Raw genomic sequence first — 17,668 nt, forward strand, 5'->3', positions numbered from 1 at the left:
TTTGACAATTCAGTGTATTTTTATTACATTAGCTTTAAATCTTTTTATAGATCTTTTAAATATTTCTATTTTAAAATCATTTGCTTGTTATTCATCTATAGATCTGATAAATATTCTAGTTCACTTTTTGTAGTTTCTCTACAATATTTTAAAAAACAAAATTCAGTGTAATCTATCTGGGATTTACCATTTCATTTTGAATACTTCTAATTATTAGGAAGTTTATTATGTTGTTTAACTATAAATTTTTAAACTTCTGTTTTAACCTATAGCAAATATCTTAGAAGAAACCCTGACCTCTGTTTGTAAAGCAAGAGGCCTGAAGTTCAAGTTTTACTGTTTTTTTTTCTTTTTAATTGGAGTATAATCACTTTACAATGTTGCATCAATTTCTGCTGTACAGCAAAGTGAATCAGCTATATGTATATATTTACCGTCTCCCTCTTGGATTTCTCTCCCACCCCACCCCCATCCCATCCCTCTAGGTCATCACAGAGCATCGGGCTGAGCTCCCAGTATTATATAGCAGTTTCCCACTAGCTATCTATTTTACACACGGTTCAGATCAGTCACTCAGTCATGTCCTACTCTTCGCGACCCCATGGACTATAGCATGCCAGGCTTCCCTGTCCATCACCAACTCCTGGAGCTTGCTCAAACTCATGTTCATCAAGTCAGTGATGCCATCCAACCATCTCATCCTCTGTTGTCCCCTTCTCCTCCTGCCTTCAATCTTTCCCAGCATCAGGGTCTTTTCCAGTGAGTCAGTTCTTCACATCAGGTGGCCAAAGGATTGGAGTTTCACGGTAGTAGTGTATGTATGTCAATCCTAATCTCCCAATTCATTCCACCCACCCCTTCTCGAAAAACAGTACAGATGAGTCTATTTACTGAGGTTTTTTTTTTTTTTAAACATATCAGTCAACCTAAGGGTTGAAAACACATAGACTCTAATAAGCAGGGAAGTTGGTGTTTGGAGAAAAATAGTCCAAAGCAGCTTTATTTCTGCTTTTGCTTTTCTGTCTTCCTCAGTTTGCCTCAGGAAGATGAATAAAGCAAGGAAATCATAGGAAATGTGGATGCCCACTAACTGGACATGGATTCTAGAAAAGCCAACTAAAGCTATCTTTCTTATTTCCTGGTAATCTAAGTACAGAGAACAGGTCATTAGTCAGAGAGAAGAATGAAGTGTGTAGGTAGGCCATCTGCCAGGAGTGAAATCCTTTCAGGCCGACACAAAGTAGAGTGACCGGGGATCCGCATGGGGATGTGAGTGGCACCTGCTTCTTTGTATCCAGTTGGTCAACTCTTCTTTACAGTTAGCTGCCACAAGACCCGTTACTTATACGATAAAATATTATTTCCAATTTGAGTTTGGGGACATTCTTCATTAGAATTTCCACCCGGTTTTCTAAAAATGCTCCACCCAGACTCACTGACTGTCTGGAGATTTGGTTGGTGAATCTAAAAAGCTCTCCTGAGAGATTCTCAGGCAACTCGAGTTTTTCCTCAGGGCTGTAATTAAGTCGCCGCAAAGCATGTGGAGACCAATGCTGTTGTTTATTAATAAAGGGCCTTTAGAGGCTGTCTTGGAAACACAAACATAAAGAAAAAGCAAAACACTCTCTGACATACATCACAGCAGGATCCTCTATGACCCACCTCCCAGAATATTGGGAATAAAAACAAAAATAAACAAATGGGACCTAATTAACCTTAAAAGCTTCTGCACATCAAAGGAAACTATTAGCAAGGTGAAAAGACAGTCTTCAGAATGGGAGAAAATAATAGCAAATGAAGCAACTGACAAACAACTAATCTCAAAAATATACAAGCAACTCCTACAGCTCAACTCCAGAAAAATAAATGACCCAATCAAAAAATGGGCCAAAGAACTAAATAGACATTTCTCCAAAGAAGACATACAGATGGCTAACAAACACATGAAAAGATGCTCAACATCACTCATTATCAGAGAAATACAAATCAAAACCACTATGAGGTACCATTTCACACCAGTCAGAATGGCTGCGATCCAAAAGTCTACAAGTAATAAATGCTGGAGAGGGTGTGGAGAAAAGGGAACCCTCTTACACTGTTGGTGGGAATGCAAACTAGTACAGCCACTATGGAGAACAGTGTGGAGATTCCTTAAAAAACTGGAAATAGAACTGCCTTATGATCCAGCAATCCCACTGCTGGGCATACACACTGAAGAAACCAGAAGGGAAAGAGACACGTGTACCCCAATGTTCATTGCAGCACTGTTTATAATAGCCAGGACATGGAAGCAACCTAGATGTCCATCAGCAGATGAATGGATAAGAAAGCTGTGGTACATATACACAATGGAGTATTACTCAGCCATTAAAAAGAATACATTTGAATCAGTTCTAATGAGGTGGATGAAACTGGAGCCTATTATACAGAGTGAAGTAAGCCAGAAAGAAAAACACCAATACAGTATACTAACGCATATATATGGAATTTAGAAAGATGGTAACAATAACCCTGTGTACGAGACAGCAAAAGAGACACTGATGTATAGAACAGTCTTATGGACTCTGTGGGAGAGGGAGAGGGTGGGAAGATTTGGGAGAATGGCATTGAAACATGTAAAATATCATGTATGAAACGAGTTGCCAGTCCAGGTTCGATGCACGATACTGGATGCTTGGGGCTAGTGCACTGGGACGACCCAGAGGGATGGTATGGGGAGGGAAGAGGGAGGAGGGTTCAGGATGGGGAACACATGTGTACCTGTGGCGGATTCATTTTGATATTTGGCAAAACTAATACAATTTTTTAAAGTTTAAAAATAAAATAAAATTGTAGTTGGAAGAAGAAAAAGCAAAGTCTTTGATGTAATGGTAGCACAACATAAACTTTAATAAAATCTGGAGTGACATCTCAAAAATGGAAACCCTAGAAGCAGCTGTCTCATCGACAGGCCATCCAGTCTCTCTGTTAGCATTAATAAAGCGCACCTTACTCATCTTTGCCTTATGCCATCAGACATTGTAGAACTTTAAAAAAGTGGGCTGTATTTTTTTTTTTTTCCCCAGATGCCATGGCCGCGTACAGCCACAGAAAAGCTGTTGGAGGAGTTGTTTGATAGCACTGCCTCCCGGTTTCTGGCTGTCTTGGAAGCGCTCTCTGACTCAAATCGGCGAATACTACAGACTGGACCTGTTTTTACAGATGAAGTAGAAGTTCGTGATGTTGTCTCAGAACTGTTTATGGCAGGAAAAGAACTTTTAATAAGTAAATAAGTTATTAAAATAGTATTTTATAAAAAATAAAAATACTATTTTGTGGTGGAACATAAATAACAAAAATTTTAGCATGATATTTGACACATAAGAAACCAATACCAATTTATTGATCTTTTTTTCCTTAAAGATTTCTTTTTTTGATGTAGAACATTTTTAAAGTCTTTATTGAATTTGTTACAATATTGCTTCTGTTTGATTTTGTATTTTTGGTTTGCTAAGAGTTTTAAATTCTGAATAGTTGTTGAATTTTATTAAAACCTTTTTCTGGGTTTTTTGAGATTTATTGAGTTCATCAAATGGATGAACTTTTTTCAATTAATATGGTGAGTTACAATGATTACTTATATAATCTTTAACCACTTCATATTCACTGCATATTTTTGGAATAATCTTAATCTGGAGGTGAGAATTATTCTTTTGATATATTTCTTGGTTTTCTTCCTAGTGGCTAATGTTTCTGTTAATTAGATTTCTCTTCTTACAAAGTCCTTTTTGGATTTTCCTCTCAAGGTCATGTTGGCCTCAAACAAAAGTTGAGCTTTCTGCCGTCTTTTTCTATTATCTGGAAGAGTTTTTGTCAGATTGGTGTTATTTCTTTCTGAAAGTTTGAATTTGCTGGTGAAGGCATTTGGACCTGGAATTTTCTCTATGGAAATGTTTTTAGCTATGGATTCTATTTCTTCTATAGATACAAAATGATTTAGAATTTCATTTTCTTTTAAAAAATCTTCTGTTTGGTAAATACTACTTTGATTTTATCTATATTTTCAAATTTTCATAGAATAGTTTATGACATCATCATCACCTTCTGTGTGTGCTAAGTCGCTCCAGACCTGTCTGACTCTTTGCACCCTATGCACTGTAGCCCGCCAGGCTCCTCTGTCTGTGGGATTCTCCAGGCAAGAATACTGGAGTGGGTTGCCTTGCTGTCCTCTGATCTTCCTTATCCAGGGATTGAACCCGCATCGCCTCTGTCTCCTGCATTGGCAGGTGGATTCTTACCATTAGCACCACCTGGGAAGCCCTGTCATCTTCTAAGTGAGCGTAAAGATGTGCATGTGTGTACATGTGTGTGCCCATCTGTGGGCAAGGAGCCTCTGTACTGCAGTTCGGTCTCGTTTTTTCTTCACGAGGAAAATACAAGATCTCAAAGGAGAATTCCTTTGACTTGCTTCTCCCACACCTGAAAATTTACCTTCATCTGCACCTTTCCTTTCCACTGTCTCTCATTAAAATGGAAGGGATGTTCTTCCTCTTTCCCTTTAGGTCTTTGGGCCATATCTCTGCAAATTGCCCCTTCATCCCGATCCAACTTCCTCCCTGAATTTCTTCCTCTTGTTAGAGACAGATTTGTTGAAGGAATTGCCTTTGTTCACTGTTCCATATTCTTCCCCTCCTACTTATACTTGGCAGTCTGCTGTCATGGACAGAGAATGTCGTGGACAACTTCCTTATTGTTCAGTTGAAAGTCAGTGCTTTTCCTTCCTTTGCTTTCTGTAGCAGTTGTTGTTGATGACACCTTCTTTCTCTTTAAATACTCTCCTTTGCAGCCTTTTCTCCCCACCTGCCCTTCTCTTACTTGTTGGGGTTCTTTGCTGTTCTATTTTTGGCAGCCTTCCATTGCTCACAGCTGATCCACTTACTTACAGTGCCTATGTGATGACTCTGGAGCTCTGTCCCTATTTTAGGTCTCCTTTCTGAGCTCCTAGTCTGTAATATCCCGCTGTGTATTTTGCTAGTTTACTCTTGCTAATTCTCTATTTTTGAGATTCCACATTCTTTGTCCCTTTGGGTGATGTTTCCTGACCGAACCTCCTACCCCACACCTAGGTTTGAGGCCCTTCTTATTTGTCCCCAGAGCATCCTGTGTTTGCCTACTAGATTTTTTAAAAAATTATTAAAAAATATTTTATTTTTATATTGAAAGAAAGTGAAAGTCACTCAGTTGCATCTGACTCTTTGCAACCCTGTGGACTATATGGTCCGTGGAATTCTCCAGGCCAGAATACTGGAGTGGGTAGCCTTTCCCTTCTCCAGGGGATCTTCCCAACCCAGGGATTGAACCCAGGTCTCCTGCATTGCAGGTGGATTCTTTACCATCTGAGCCACAAGGGAAGTCTAAGAATACTGGAGTGGGTAGCCTACCCCTTCTCCAGGGTGTCTTCCTGACCCAGGAATTGAATTTTTATATTATATTTTATTTATGCATTGTGTTTTGGGCTGCTGTGCAGTGTGCGGGATCTTAGTTCCCAGACCAGGGATCAAACCTGAGCCACCTGAAGTGGAGGCACAGAGTCTTTTTTTTTTTTTTTTTCTTTTAAAAAACTTTATTATGAAAATTTCCAAACACAACCAAAAGTAGAATGTACAGTAAACCCTGTGTATCTACCACCGGAGGCCTAGAATCTTAACCACTGGACCACCAGGGAAGTCCTTGCCCACTATGATTTCTTGTTTTCCCCGCCAGAGTGTGAGTTCTGTGAAGGCGAGAGTTGTGTTTGCTTTTTTCCCTCATTGTTTCTCAAGTGCCTGATATTTAATGTTTGGTAAATATTTCTTTGCACAAATGACCCTCTCTTTTCTTTTCTAGTGTCAAATATTGGTGCAGATGGCATACTTGATTTTCCAAAAGCACATCTTTTGGAACTTATTATAAAAAAGAAGAATCTTATTTCTGTGAATGCTGCCGTGAAATTTATAAAATTAGCTTTCATGTATGAGGAATGGAGTTTATTTGAATCTGCGGCTGGGCAGCTCATTGATTTTCTCCAGGTAATACATGCAAAACAATTGCTTTGTTTTTATGGTATTAACATGACGTTGAAGTGCTAATTAACTTGTGAGATATACTTTCCTTAGAGGCAGGATGACCCAGCGTCAAAGAAAGCGGAAAAGAATTTAATTCTTCTTGTTGCGATAGAACCTTTGATCAATGTAAAGAGAAACAAAGGTTTGATCTTTCCTTTTGACAACTACAAAGAAGGTCAAGTCTATGTAAAAAAAATTGCTGTTCATGGTGAGTGTTTATTTGCCTCTTTGAAAGCTTAAGATGACGTTATACGCTCTCTATAGGTGAAATGAGAGAAAGAATATTCAAGGTAGAGGGAGCAAAAGTGTAAAGGCCCTGAAGTGAGAGTGTGCTTGGTTGTTGAAGGAACAGCAAGGAGGCAGATGTGGCTGGAGTGTTCTGGTGGTGGTGCTGGCCTTTGAGAATGTGGTAGGAACTGAGGTCAGAGAAATAGCTGGATGCCTGATCTTGCAGGTTCCTAGGCCTTGTACAGGTGCTGGATTTTATTTATTTACTTAAAGAACTTTTTTTTTGTTCACACTATGGGGCATGCGGAATCTTAGTTTCCTGATCAAACCCACACCGCCTACGGTGGAGGCACAGAGCTTTAACCACTGGACCACCAGGGAAGTCTCTGGATTTTTCTGTTGCAACATGATTTTGGGTAGAAAAATGAGGCTGTATTTTAGCTGCTGCCTTATTAATGAGAGGTCAGCAGGGCATTGAATCAGAGGTATCAGTTGACTTTGGCAAGGAAAAGTTTGATGGTCTCCTGTCTCTTTCCAGTATGCAGAGTTTTCCATTCTGAAACTCAGTTTTAGGAGTTATTGTGTATATAAACGAACATCTGCAGCCTCTGTCTTTTAGAGAATTATTTAATCCCATGTTTTATGTTTTATCACATGCTTAAGGCGTTGCATGGCTGCTCAATTGTGGTAAATAATTTGTACCAAGTAATGATGCTTTTTTTTTTTTTCTTTTAGTGGTTTCTGAATAGATATCTTTGTTATTTTTATTTCAACAGTCACAGATGTTTTAATATTATAAACCTCAATTCCATTATGGACATAGCTGGTATACAGATTGCAGATAATGAAAATGATAATAGTCCATTTTAATTGAATTAAAGCCTACTTAGATTAGTTTTCAAATGGAAGCATTTAAAGTGTCTTATTGACATATTTGCCCAGATATCATTTTTGTTATTTTTGGAGAATTTCTATGTTTCTATGCATTTTCTACTTGAAATTTTGTAACTTTTTTTTTTGTGTGTGTGCTTCATTTCCTGTACTTTATAAATTGAGATACTTATGTGAAGTCTTGTGGATACTCAGAAGACATTTTCCATTTGGCGACAACCTTGTATTCCTGTGTCTGTGACTCTCCACAGGTGAAAAAGTTATTTTGGACAATTTGTAATAGTGTCAAAAGAGGCTCTTCTCTGTAATTTAAAGCCATATTTAAAAATCACAGGAATTTCACCTTGCTGAAATTCTATACTGTTCAGTCATTAGGATAAGACATTGAGTTATATCCTGACTTGTAATTTTAAATTTATATTTACTATTGTTATCATTTTGGACATCTATCTTTTCCTTTCAGGGAAATTTCAAGGCCAGTTATATTTCTGATAATGGAGGAAATGAAGCAGTAGTTTTGATGAGAGTTAATATTCTTAATGAAACCCTCCTTTCCAGTGCCTAAATGCAAAGCCTAGTTACTGTTTGGAGTCACTTAGCATACAGTGCAGAGAAGGCAATGGCACCCCACTCCAGTACTTCTGTCTGGAAAATCCCATGGACGGAGGAACCTGGTAGGCTGCAGTCCATGGGGTCGCTGAGGGTCGGACACGACTGAGCGACTTCACTTTCACTTTTCACTTTCATGCATTGGAGAAGGAAATGGCAACCCACTCCAGTGTTCTTGCCTGGAGAATCCCAGGGATGGGGGAGCCTGGTGGGCTGCTGTCTGTGGGATCACACAGAGTCGGACACGACTGAAGCGACTTAGCAGTAGCAGTAGCAGCAGTGCAGCTCTGGTTTTAAAACTGAATTCCGTGGATCCTCAGAGCATCTCTGAGGTCACCATTTCCTTCTCCAGGAAATCTTCCTAACCCAGGGATTGAACCTGGGTCTCTTGTATTGCAGGCAGATTCTTTACCATTTGAGCCACCTGGGCACCTCCTAATACTATCACTTTGGGAGTTAGGAATTCAACATAGGAATTTTGAGTTGACCATTCAGTTCAGTGCAGTATGTATGAAGCTCTGAGAATGTTGTCTGGCACACATTAAATGTCATATGTCCATATCTATATATCTTATTGTTCTTATTTATTTACTTTACCACTTTTGCTTTCAGAATGCTCAGCCGGATAAGGAAATCGTTGTGGACATGATAATGTTCCTGTGGCAGAAATGCAAATTAGGAATGCAGCGGGTCACTGTGTCCAAAAATGACTACTCAAAGTTTACCCAGAAGATCAGTACTAATAAAGTATTCCTTTTTGTTTCCCTTCATATGCTTTTTGTTATTGCTAATTTCATTTGTGATGCACATTTCAAATCTAAATTTTCCCTACTTACCCACCTGCATAATTACTATTCTTTAAATGTGGTAATGAGGGAACCTTTCCTTTAAGTGTATTCCCTGTACTTCTGCTCCAGCTTAGTTTTGGGAAACAGGGAGGTGTTTCAGTTTTTTCAGGGAGGAATAAATATGGTATGTTTAAAGGTTATATGAACTTGAATAAATTCATTAAGAAAGTGAATAACAGAAAACAAATAGATAAGCCATTTTAGCTCCCTGGTAGCTCAGACAGTAAAGCATCTGCCTACAGTGTGGAAGACCCGGGTTCGATCCCTGGGTTGGGAAGATCTGCTGGAGAAGGAAATGGCAATCCACTTCAGTATTCATGCCTGGAAAATCCCATGGACCGAGGAGCCTGGTAGGCTACAGTCAATGGGGTCGCAAAGAGCTGGACAGGACTGAACGACTTCACTTTCACTTTCTGTAATAATACTCTATTTAGACTAAAGAGCTCTCTCATGGAAAGGAAAAAGTGGAGCAGGTCAATATTATAACCTAGAAACTTAGGAGAGAGTATTTTAACAATAACTCAGTCTTCTGTGATTCTGAAGCCTCCTAAGATTAGCTATATTAGGATGCATGTACATAATTTTATCATATACTCTAAAGAAACAATGATCTGATGCATAAATGTTGTTTTCCCATTTTAACTCCCAAAATGTGATGGCTAATTTTATGTGCTAAGCTTTGAGGTTATAGGCATGAAAGACAGCTTCTAAGGCACTCAGTGTAGAGCCTGAAACACCTACTTCCCCCTCACTATTTGGGAGGACTTTGATAGTGATAGTCACTGCTGCTTTTTGAAGGGAGAATGACAATTTTGAGGATACAGATAATCTTCATTGATACATAAAAAAGTCAGATGATAAAAGAAGGCAATGGCACCCCACTCCAGTACTCCTGCCTGGAAAATCCCTTGGACGGAGGAGCCTGGTAGGCTGCAGTCCATGGGGTCGCTACGAGTCGGATACAACTGAGCGACTTCACTTTCACTTCTCACTTTCATGCATTGGAGAAGGAAATGGCAACCCACTCCAGTGTTCTTGCCTGGAGAATCCCGGGGACAGGGGAGCCTGGTGGGCTGCCGTCTATGGGGTCACACAGAGTCGGACACGACTGAAGTGACTTAGCATAGCATAGCATAGCATATGCAGACTACAAGCTAAATAATTCTTCTTCAAGAATATGTATAAACAGAGTGATCATTAACTATCATCTTATTAGGATTATTGATTTTCTATTACTTATAATTAAGATCCACTGATAAAAAGGTGTTAGTCGCTCAGTCATGTCTGACTCTTTGCGACCGCATTCACTGTAGCCTGCCAGATTCCTCTGTCCATGGGATCCTCCAGGCAAGAAACTGGGGTAGGTTGCCATTCCCTTCTCCAGGGGATCTTCCTGACCCAGGGATCAGGTCTCCTGCATTGCAGACGGATTCTTTACCATCTCAGTCACCAGGGGAGCTAGTACCTGTATAACATTATATGATTAGAAGGTGGCGATTTCAAGAAAGTACTCAATTTTATGAAATGTGACTCTTTCTACAATGTAGTGCACTTTCAATTGATTTTACTGTGTATTTTCTCTTTTTAGTGGCTTTATCTTCTGTGGCAGATAAATGAAATCATTCACTGCTATAAGATGGAAGACATTGATGTTGTGATGGTGGCAGAGATCACGTTACGATTAAGTGAAATATTGGAATCTTTAGGAAACCCAAGAAGGAAATTTAAAAAATTTCTAGGTAAAATATTGAATTAAAAGGCATGAGGTTATTAATATATATATATGAATATATAAGCACAAATTGTAATACTGTTTAACATCTGTTAATGGAAATCAGACATTTCAGTATTATGCTTCACTGATGATTTATAATCAAAGATAGAAGTAATATAGGTTCAACCAAGTTGATGTTAAAAAAAAAAAAAGGTTATATGCTTTCTGGTTCAGTGGCAAATGAAAATCTTTGCGTCTTCTCCTCACTTGTATATTTCCCTTCTCTGTCCCTCATTGTCCACCTACACCACTCACCCTCCCTCCCCATTCTTCCTTTTTTCTTTCCTCTCCTCCTTTTAATCCTACTTCCTCCTCTTCCATTTCCTGCTAGAGTGTATAGTTCTTGAAGGAAGAGAATGTATTCTGGTCACCATAATTCTTGACACCATCATGCTGCCTGCCACAGAGGAAGAGCTGGAATGAGTGGATCCATGTCCTTCTACCTTTGTCTCCTTTGTCTCTTCTCTCTTGATTCCCTCCTTTGAAAATTCTTCTTCTTTCTTTGTCCTGTTTCTTCTTTTCTTTTCCCTTTTTATCTTCTTCCTCTTTTTGCCCCCCTTTCTCACTCATTCTCCTCCTCTCCCTGTCCAATCCCTTCCTGCCACTATTCTGTTCTCCTTCTGGGAGATGCCTTCTCTCAGAGGATGCTTTGACCTCCTCATTCTTTCTTCTGCCTGTGATTGAACCCCAGAGTTGTCTGTGTCATCAGGTAACTCACATACAGAAAGTGAGGTAGAGGAGCATAGGGGTGCTTGCTTTCCTGTCTTACCCCTCTTATAGTGTGTGTGTGTAACATCTGAGGGATTCGGTAATAAAAGTTATTGTAATAATTGTTCTCCCAGAGATTCGCTAATCTGGCACTCCATTGTTGAGCTCAGCTTTGCAGATTGAATTAGATAACTGTGGTTCTCAAAGTTTGGTTGATATAAGTATTACTTGGAAACTTGTTAAAAATACGAGGCTCAGTTCTATTGCACCTCAGTTAGTATGGACCTTTCTAGTCTTGATTAGCTTACCAGGTGATTTTGATGCACTTAGAAGTTTGAGGACCACTGGTTAGAGTTCTCTGGCTAACACTTTCAATGACTTGAAGCCTTATTTTTCTCTAACTTTATAATTTTTATTCTGTACTGGGGTATAGCCAATTAACAATATTGTGGTAGTTTCAGGTGAACAGTGAAGGGACTTAGTCATGCATATACATGTATCCATTCTCCTCCAAACCCCCCTCCCATCCAAACTGGCACGTAACATTGAGTAGAGTTCTATGTACTATGTAATAGGTCCTGTTGCTTATCCATTTTGAATATAGCAGTGTGTACATGACCTGCCCCAGCAACCATAAGTACATTTTCAAAGTTTGTAAGTCTTTTTCTTTTTGTAAGTAAGTTCATTGGTGTCATTTCTTTTTAGATGCCACATACAAGGGGTGTCATGTGATATTGTGCTTTCTCTGTCTTGAAGTCATACTTTTTGACATATCCTGTCTTAAAACATTTTTCCTTTAAAAAATTTTTATTATGTAGATTTTCAAATAGAGACATTAAATAAGTCACAGTACTCATCATCCAGTACCAGTAATTATGAACATTTTGCCAACCTTATTTAATCTCTCTTGGCAATACTTTCTTTTTTCCTGGACAGTTTTAAGGCAGACAGCATGTCATTCACCAACAAATACCTCAGCATATACACATACATGTGTGTGTGTTGGTCTATCTAACAGAAGGTTTTTTTTTTCTTTTTACACAACCACAATGCTATTAATACATTATACCTTACAAAGTTAGCAAACATCCCTATGCCCATGATTGTATTAAAATCTCTTGTTGGTTTGTTTCAATCAGGATCCAGTTGAGCCCATACATTTTATTTTCCATCATGTCTCTTAAATCTCTCTCTGTAACCTACAGTCCTCCTCTCCTTACCCCTGAAGAAACTGAATCATCTCCCTGGAAGATTTCCCACATACTGGATTTGGCTTTTTGCGTCCTTATGGTGTTAACTTGTTTCTCTACCTGATAGTTAGATCTGTCAGGTTGGTTATATTCAAGTGATACATTTTCAAAAAGTTTTCTTGTCAATCTTATTTTTTTTGGCAAGCATACTTCATGCATACTCCCTATTGCATTGAGTCAGGAGGTATGTAATGCCTGATTGTCTCACTTGTTATGATGCAAAGATTTACCAGTGAGTTCAGGTGTTGTCACCTTGAACTTTTTCCTGGATTGGTTTCCCCAGAAGCAGATTCTGAGACAGAGTTGAGTGTAGCAGTTTATTTGGACTGCTATCCAGGGAAGCAGGGTGGTGGGGTGAAGCGGGACAGAAGGAAAGGAAGCCAGTACAGGGTACTGGAAGTTCGTGAGAAGGCTGCTGTTGTGGGTATAGGACTTAGTCCCACAAGGGGCTTCCAGAAGACTGTATAGAATGTCCCTTAAAGAGCTGGTAGGCTGGGGTGTTTGTCGGACCTATATCTGTCATTGGTTAAAGGCTACTGGAGTAGGGGTGGAGGGAAGCCAGAAGAGGCTTCCGACTTCTATCATCTCATCCGTAGGTATTCTGTTGATTTCTTAAGTGCAGAACTTGCTTCATCAGCTATTTGGTTAATCTGGTTATTTTAAATCTTGTGGTAGACACTATTTCAGTTCAGTTCAGTCGCTCAGTCGTGTCCGACTCTTCGCAACCCCATGAATCACAGCACGCTAGGCCTCCCTGTCCATCACCAACTCCTGGAGTTCACTCAGACTTACGTCCATCGAGTCAGTGATGCCATCCAGCCATCTCATCCTCTGTTGTCCCCTTCTCCTCCTGCCCCCAATCCCTCCCAGCATCAGAGTCTTTTCCAATGAGTCAACTCTTCGCATGAGGTGGCCAAAGTACTGGAGCTTCAGCTTCAGCATCATTCCCTCCAAAGAAATCCCAGGGCTGATTTCCTTCAGAATGGACTGGTTGGATCTCCTTGCAGTCCAAGGGACTCTCAGGATTCTTCTCCAACACCACAGTTCAAAAGCATCAATTCTTCGGCGCTCAGCTTTCTTCACAGTCCAACTCTCACATCCATACACTATATTTGCTACTAATATTTTATAAAAGTAACTTGAAGCCTTAGATGATCTGTTCTTCCAGGGAAGATTTATGCTTGCTTCTGCCAGATACATGAAGGCATTGCAACTTCAGGTTCCCATTAATCCACTTTGAGATAGTAAGATAATTTAAAGCTGAGATGCTCTTTATTCAGCCTATTTTCAGTTACTCTGACTCCTAGGATGTAGCCCCTTCTGGCTTTTCACCCTTGATGGGCCCTGGATACCAATCTCTGTTGCTTTAGCTCCTCAAGGCTGTCAAAGCACCATTCAGCTTCTCAGCTTACCTTTCCAAAACTGACGAAAATCTTCGGAGGGAAAAGTAGCTCGAAGGACATTCTCTAGGCCCCGGGCTTGCTTCCCAAGATCCAGGGGATACTCTCTTTTCAAGATACTGGCTCTGTACTGATATTTTCATTATTTTCTTAGCTTGCAGAAAAAAAAACCCACAAAAACCAACCCTGCATTTTTCCAGCTTTTCCAGCCAGGGGAATGTTTCCAGAATATCTGTTACTAGAACCAAAAAGTCTAATGATTGCTTTTATAAAAAAAAGTCTAATTAAATTTATTGTTTTGTTTACTTTGGGGAGACTAATGTTTTATTGTATTTTATATTCTTTAGTTATGGATAGGCTTCATACAACTGATTATACTGATCCTTTGTTAAAATATTTGATTTCTGAAGAACTAGTCAATATTAGAACATGATCCATTTGTAAACTTGAAAACATCTACATTTATGTCATGAGCAGTTGTACCCATTTAGATATGTAAATTTAAACTTTTCAAGCAATGTTACTCTCATCATCTTATTGGCACATAAAACACAAAGTACAAGTCATTCTAAGTTAATTATGATAATCTGCTTCAAGATGTTTATTAATATTAGTCTATTAAGTAATTCATTGTTTAATTGGAATTACTGAAAAATTTTTAGACTGGAAAATTAGCATTGTCATATACATTTTTATTATTTGTATTCCTTTAATTAAAGCCAGACTTCTCTGACATTTGTCTAAATTTACTGTTAGTTTATGAATGCTTTTCAATGGATTTTCCATAGAATGTACAGAAAGACAATCTCTTTACCATAATATTACCTTGCTGATAATCAAGATTTTTGAATTGGTTTGTTGTATTACAAAATACTCTTAAATTTACTTTTATAAAGACAAAATATAACTAGCTGGAAGAAATAATTTGGTATGCAACTTCTAAGTGTTGAATCATTTCTAAACTCATGAATAATTAAAAAGATAACTAATATAGGATAATGTTTTTTCATGATTGTGATTCACTGTTAATTCCCATTTTTTTCTTTCATCCTTTTATTTCCTTTGGTCCTCTTTCTCTCCATTTCTTTCTCTCCTACTCACTCCTTCTCTTCTTCCTATTTTTCCTCTCTTTTATTCTCTTTTTCCTGAACTCCCTCCTTCTTTCCCCTGCTTCCTTTTCTCCCTCCCTCCCTTCTTTCTTCCTCTTTCCTTCCTTCCACTCTTTCTCTCTGTTTTTCAGATGTATCTTTAAAGAGAGGGACTAGTGAAATCTTTGGGGGTTCGAAAGGGAGCATAGATATTCTTCCAATAATAAAGGTAAGGTACTGCAAAATATTTTAGAAAATACAGTTAAAAACATTTAATTTTAAATGTTTAAAATTTAATTTTTAAAAATACTATTACGTCTGTAAATGTACAATGATTAGTTATAGAAGTAATTTTGAGTATTTACTATCTGAGAAATTATGGTTTCTATATACATTGAGAACTATAGGAATATTTTTCTACCTTTTGTTTTTACTTTAGAAAAAAATCCAATCAACTTCAAAAATAAGCTAGATAAAGGGTCTTAGAAGGAGTTATAGTTATATTACTATTGGTATTTTGAATGTTGTATTTCATAGACTCACAGAGCAGGGATGTCCTCCTTAGCACTTACCTGCTTTATGAGTCCATGAGTTACAACATTCAAAAAAGTAGCTCACTTTTTATCTTAGTGCTGTGTTTGTGAGGTTGATTTATATAGTCACAGTGATCATTTTCACTACTACATTTTATTGGACCAAGGTTGTACAGCTAAGTGGATTTGAAGTTAGAGTGTTTCCTTCAAAGTTCAGGCATTTAGCGACTATGCTATGCTGTCCATTGATTATAAAAAAGAGTGTCTTCAGAATACTTGTATAAAGTATACTTTTTTAATACACAAAAATGCAAGTGCTAAGAAACTGGCTATAAATCAAATATCATAAGTATATCAGAACTTTCTTGAATATTATATTCATCTCTAATAAAAGGCTTCAGGGAATGCAATTTTGAGTTTTCTATGCTGCATTGTGTCTTGAGAGCTGAGAAATTTGAAATTGACAACAGAAGATGTTTGAACTGTGTAAGAGATTGAGGGGGCATAAGAGCTGTCTGCCAGTGGCTTTTCTAGGGATCATTTGCAGTGCTTATTAAATACATAGCTTCCTTTTTTCCATTTTGGACATAGTGAATCATAATTTCAGGTATGAGGTTCTCAAAAGTTTGTAATTCAGGTGTGAGGTTCTTAAAAGTTTGCCAGGTAAATTCTTAAGGAAACTAGAATTTAAGAATTACTTGCTTAGTGTACTGGCACTTATTCTGTGAGGCTTCGTACAGGAATAGGAATAGTAGTAGAAGTTACAAAGTACTAGATTTTGACTTGGATAGAAAAATTCTGGCGATTAAAGGCACTAAATGAAATGGATTTCTTAGAAAGTGACCATGAAGAAACTGAAAATCATTTATGAATTATTGCTACTGTTTTTAAATTAGAAAAATGCACTCTTTTCTTGATATAATTTATTGCCATCTGCTAGGAAATTGTCAACATAGAAGTCTATGATGACTAGAGTGTGAATAGCACCTCTAAACTTTTGCCACACGCTACCTGCTCAGCTGGATGGGGGTGTGCGGTGTATGGAGTAGGGGTGATTCACTGATATGGCCTAAGGGCGTAGCAGTTGATATTGGGGGACTTGGAGTTGAATTCTGACTTTAATGTTGACTGTGTGATCTTAAATAAACTAATCTGTTTGAATGTGTGTCCTCCTTTGTAAGATGATAACAGTAATATCTATCCTACTGGTAGTTTTTAAGTGATTCAGTCCAAATGAGATGTTGATAACATCGTGGCACATGGTGGCAACTCAGTTTTTCTCTTACATTTCACAAAGGGCACTGAATCTCAACCTAGAGTCTCAGAGCTATTTGGAAGGGAGTGAAGTGGGGAGAAGGAGTGAGAATTTATTGTAAGGAGAGTCCAAAATCCATATGCTCACCTAGCAAAGTCTGCAGGTGGGGTAAACTGTGTATCTTTCATGTTTGTTGTTAATGTTCAGTCCCTAAGTTGTATCCCACTCCCTGCAACCACATGGACTGCAGCACTTCAGCTTTCCCTGTTTTTCACTATCTCCTGGAGTTTGCTCAGACTCATGTCCATTGAGTTGATGATGCCATATCATCTAGCCATCTCATCCTCTGTTGCTCCCGTTTACTCTTGTCCTCGCTCTGTCCCAGCATCAGGATCTTTTCTAATCAGTCAGCTCTTGGCATCAGGTGGCCAAGATATGATATCTTGCATATACACATGGAACTATTTAAAAAATATATAGGGTACTATTGTGATTATATATATATATATTTTAAAATTTACTTTAAAGTTTTACTGAATTCATGGCTATTTTTGACAAATGGATTATAGTGTTAGTTGCTTAGTCGTGTCCAACTCTTTGTGACCCCATGGACTGTAGCCCACCAGCCTCCTCTGTCCATGGAATTCTCCAGGCAAGAATACTAAAGTGGGTAGCCATTCCCACCAGAGAATAATAAGTGCCTCATAGGATTATGGTAATTTAAAAATTAGTCCACATAAAGCATTTAGCCTAGCACTTGGAACACATTTTAATTCAATATTAGCTGTAATGATATTACAGTATTAGCTGGGCTTCCATTGTGGCTCAAACGGCAAAGACTCTGCCTGCAGTGCAGGAGACTCAGGCTCAACCCCTGGGTTGGGAAGATCCCCTGGAGAAGGAATTGGCAACCCACTTCAGTACTCCTGTCTGGAGAATTCTATGGACAGAGAATTCCATGGACAGGCTACAGTTCATGGGATCACAAAGAGTCGGACATG

General features: G+C 38.5%; 1 protein-coding gene across 11 annotated transcripts in view; it reads left to right on the forward strand.

Moving 5' to 3' along the window:
* CFAP54 (cilia and flagella associated protein 54) overlaps positions 1 to 17,668 on the forward strand; it is a 312,009-nt gene that overhangs the window by 33,471 nt on the left and 260,870 nt on the right. For 10 of the 11 annotated variants that reach the window (XM_002687523.7, XM_024992507.2, XM_024992508.2 and 7 more), the window contains 7 exons: positions 3,066 to 3,264; positions 5,866 to 6,047; positions 6,135 to 6,291; positions 7,368 to 7,453; positions 8,424 to 8,558; positions 10,248 to 10,398; positions 15,032 to 15,108. In XM_002687523.7, coding sequence (XP_002687569.6) covers positions 3,066 to 3,264; positions 5,866 to 6,047; positions 6,135 to 6,291; positions 7,368 to 7,453; positions 8,424 to 8,558; positions 10,248 to 10,398; positions 15,032 to 15,108 — 987 coding nt within the window. Of the gene's footprint in view, positions 1 to 3,065; positions 3,265 to 5,865; positions 6,048 to 6,134; positions 6,292 to 7,367; positions 7,454 to 8,423; positions 8,559 to 10,247; positions 10,399 to 15,031; positions 15,109 to 17,668 lie in introns of those variants that run through there. The other variant, XM_024992514.2, reaches the window with a different exon arrangement.

This window comes from Bos taurus, chromosome 5, assembly GCF_002263795.3.
Source record: "Bos taurus isolate L1 Dominette 01449 registration number 42190680 breed Hereford chromosome 5, ARS-UCD2.0, whole genome shotgun sequence".
Taxonomy (NCBI): Eukaryota; Metazoa; Chordata; class Mammalia; order Artiodactyla; family Bovidae; genus Bos; species Bos taurus.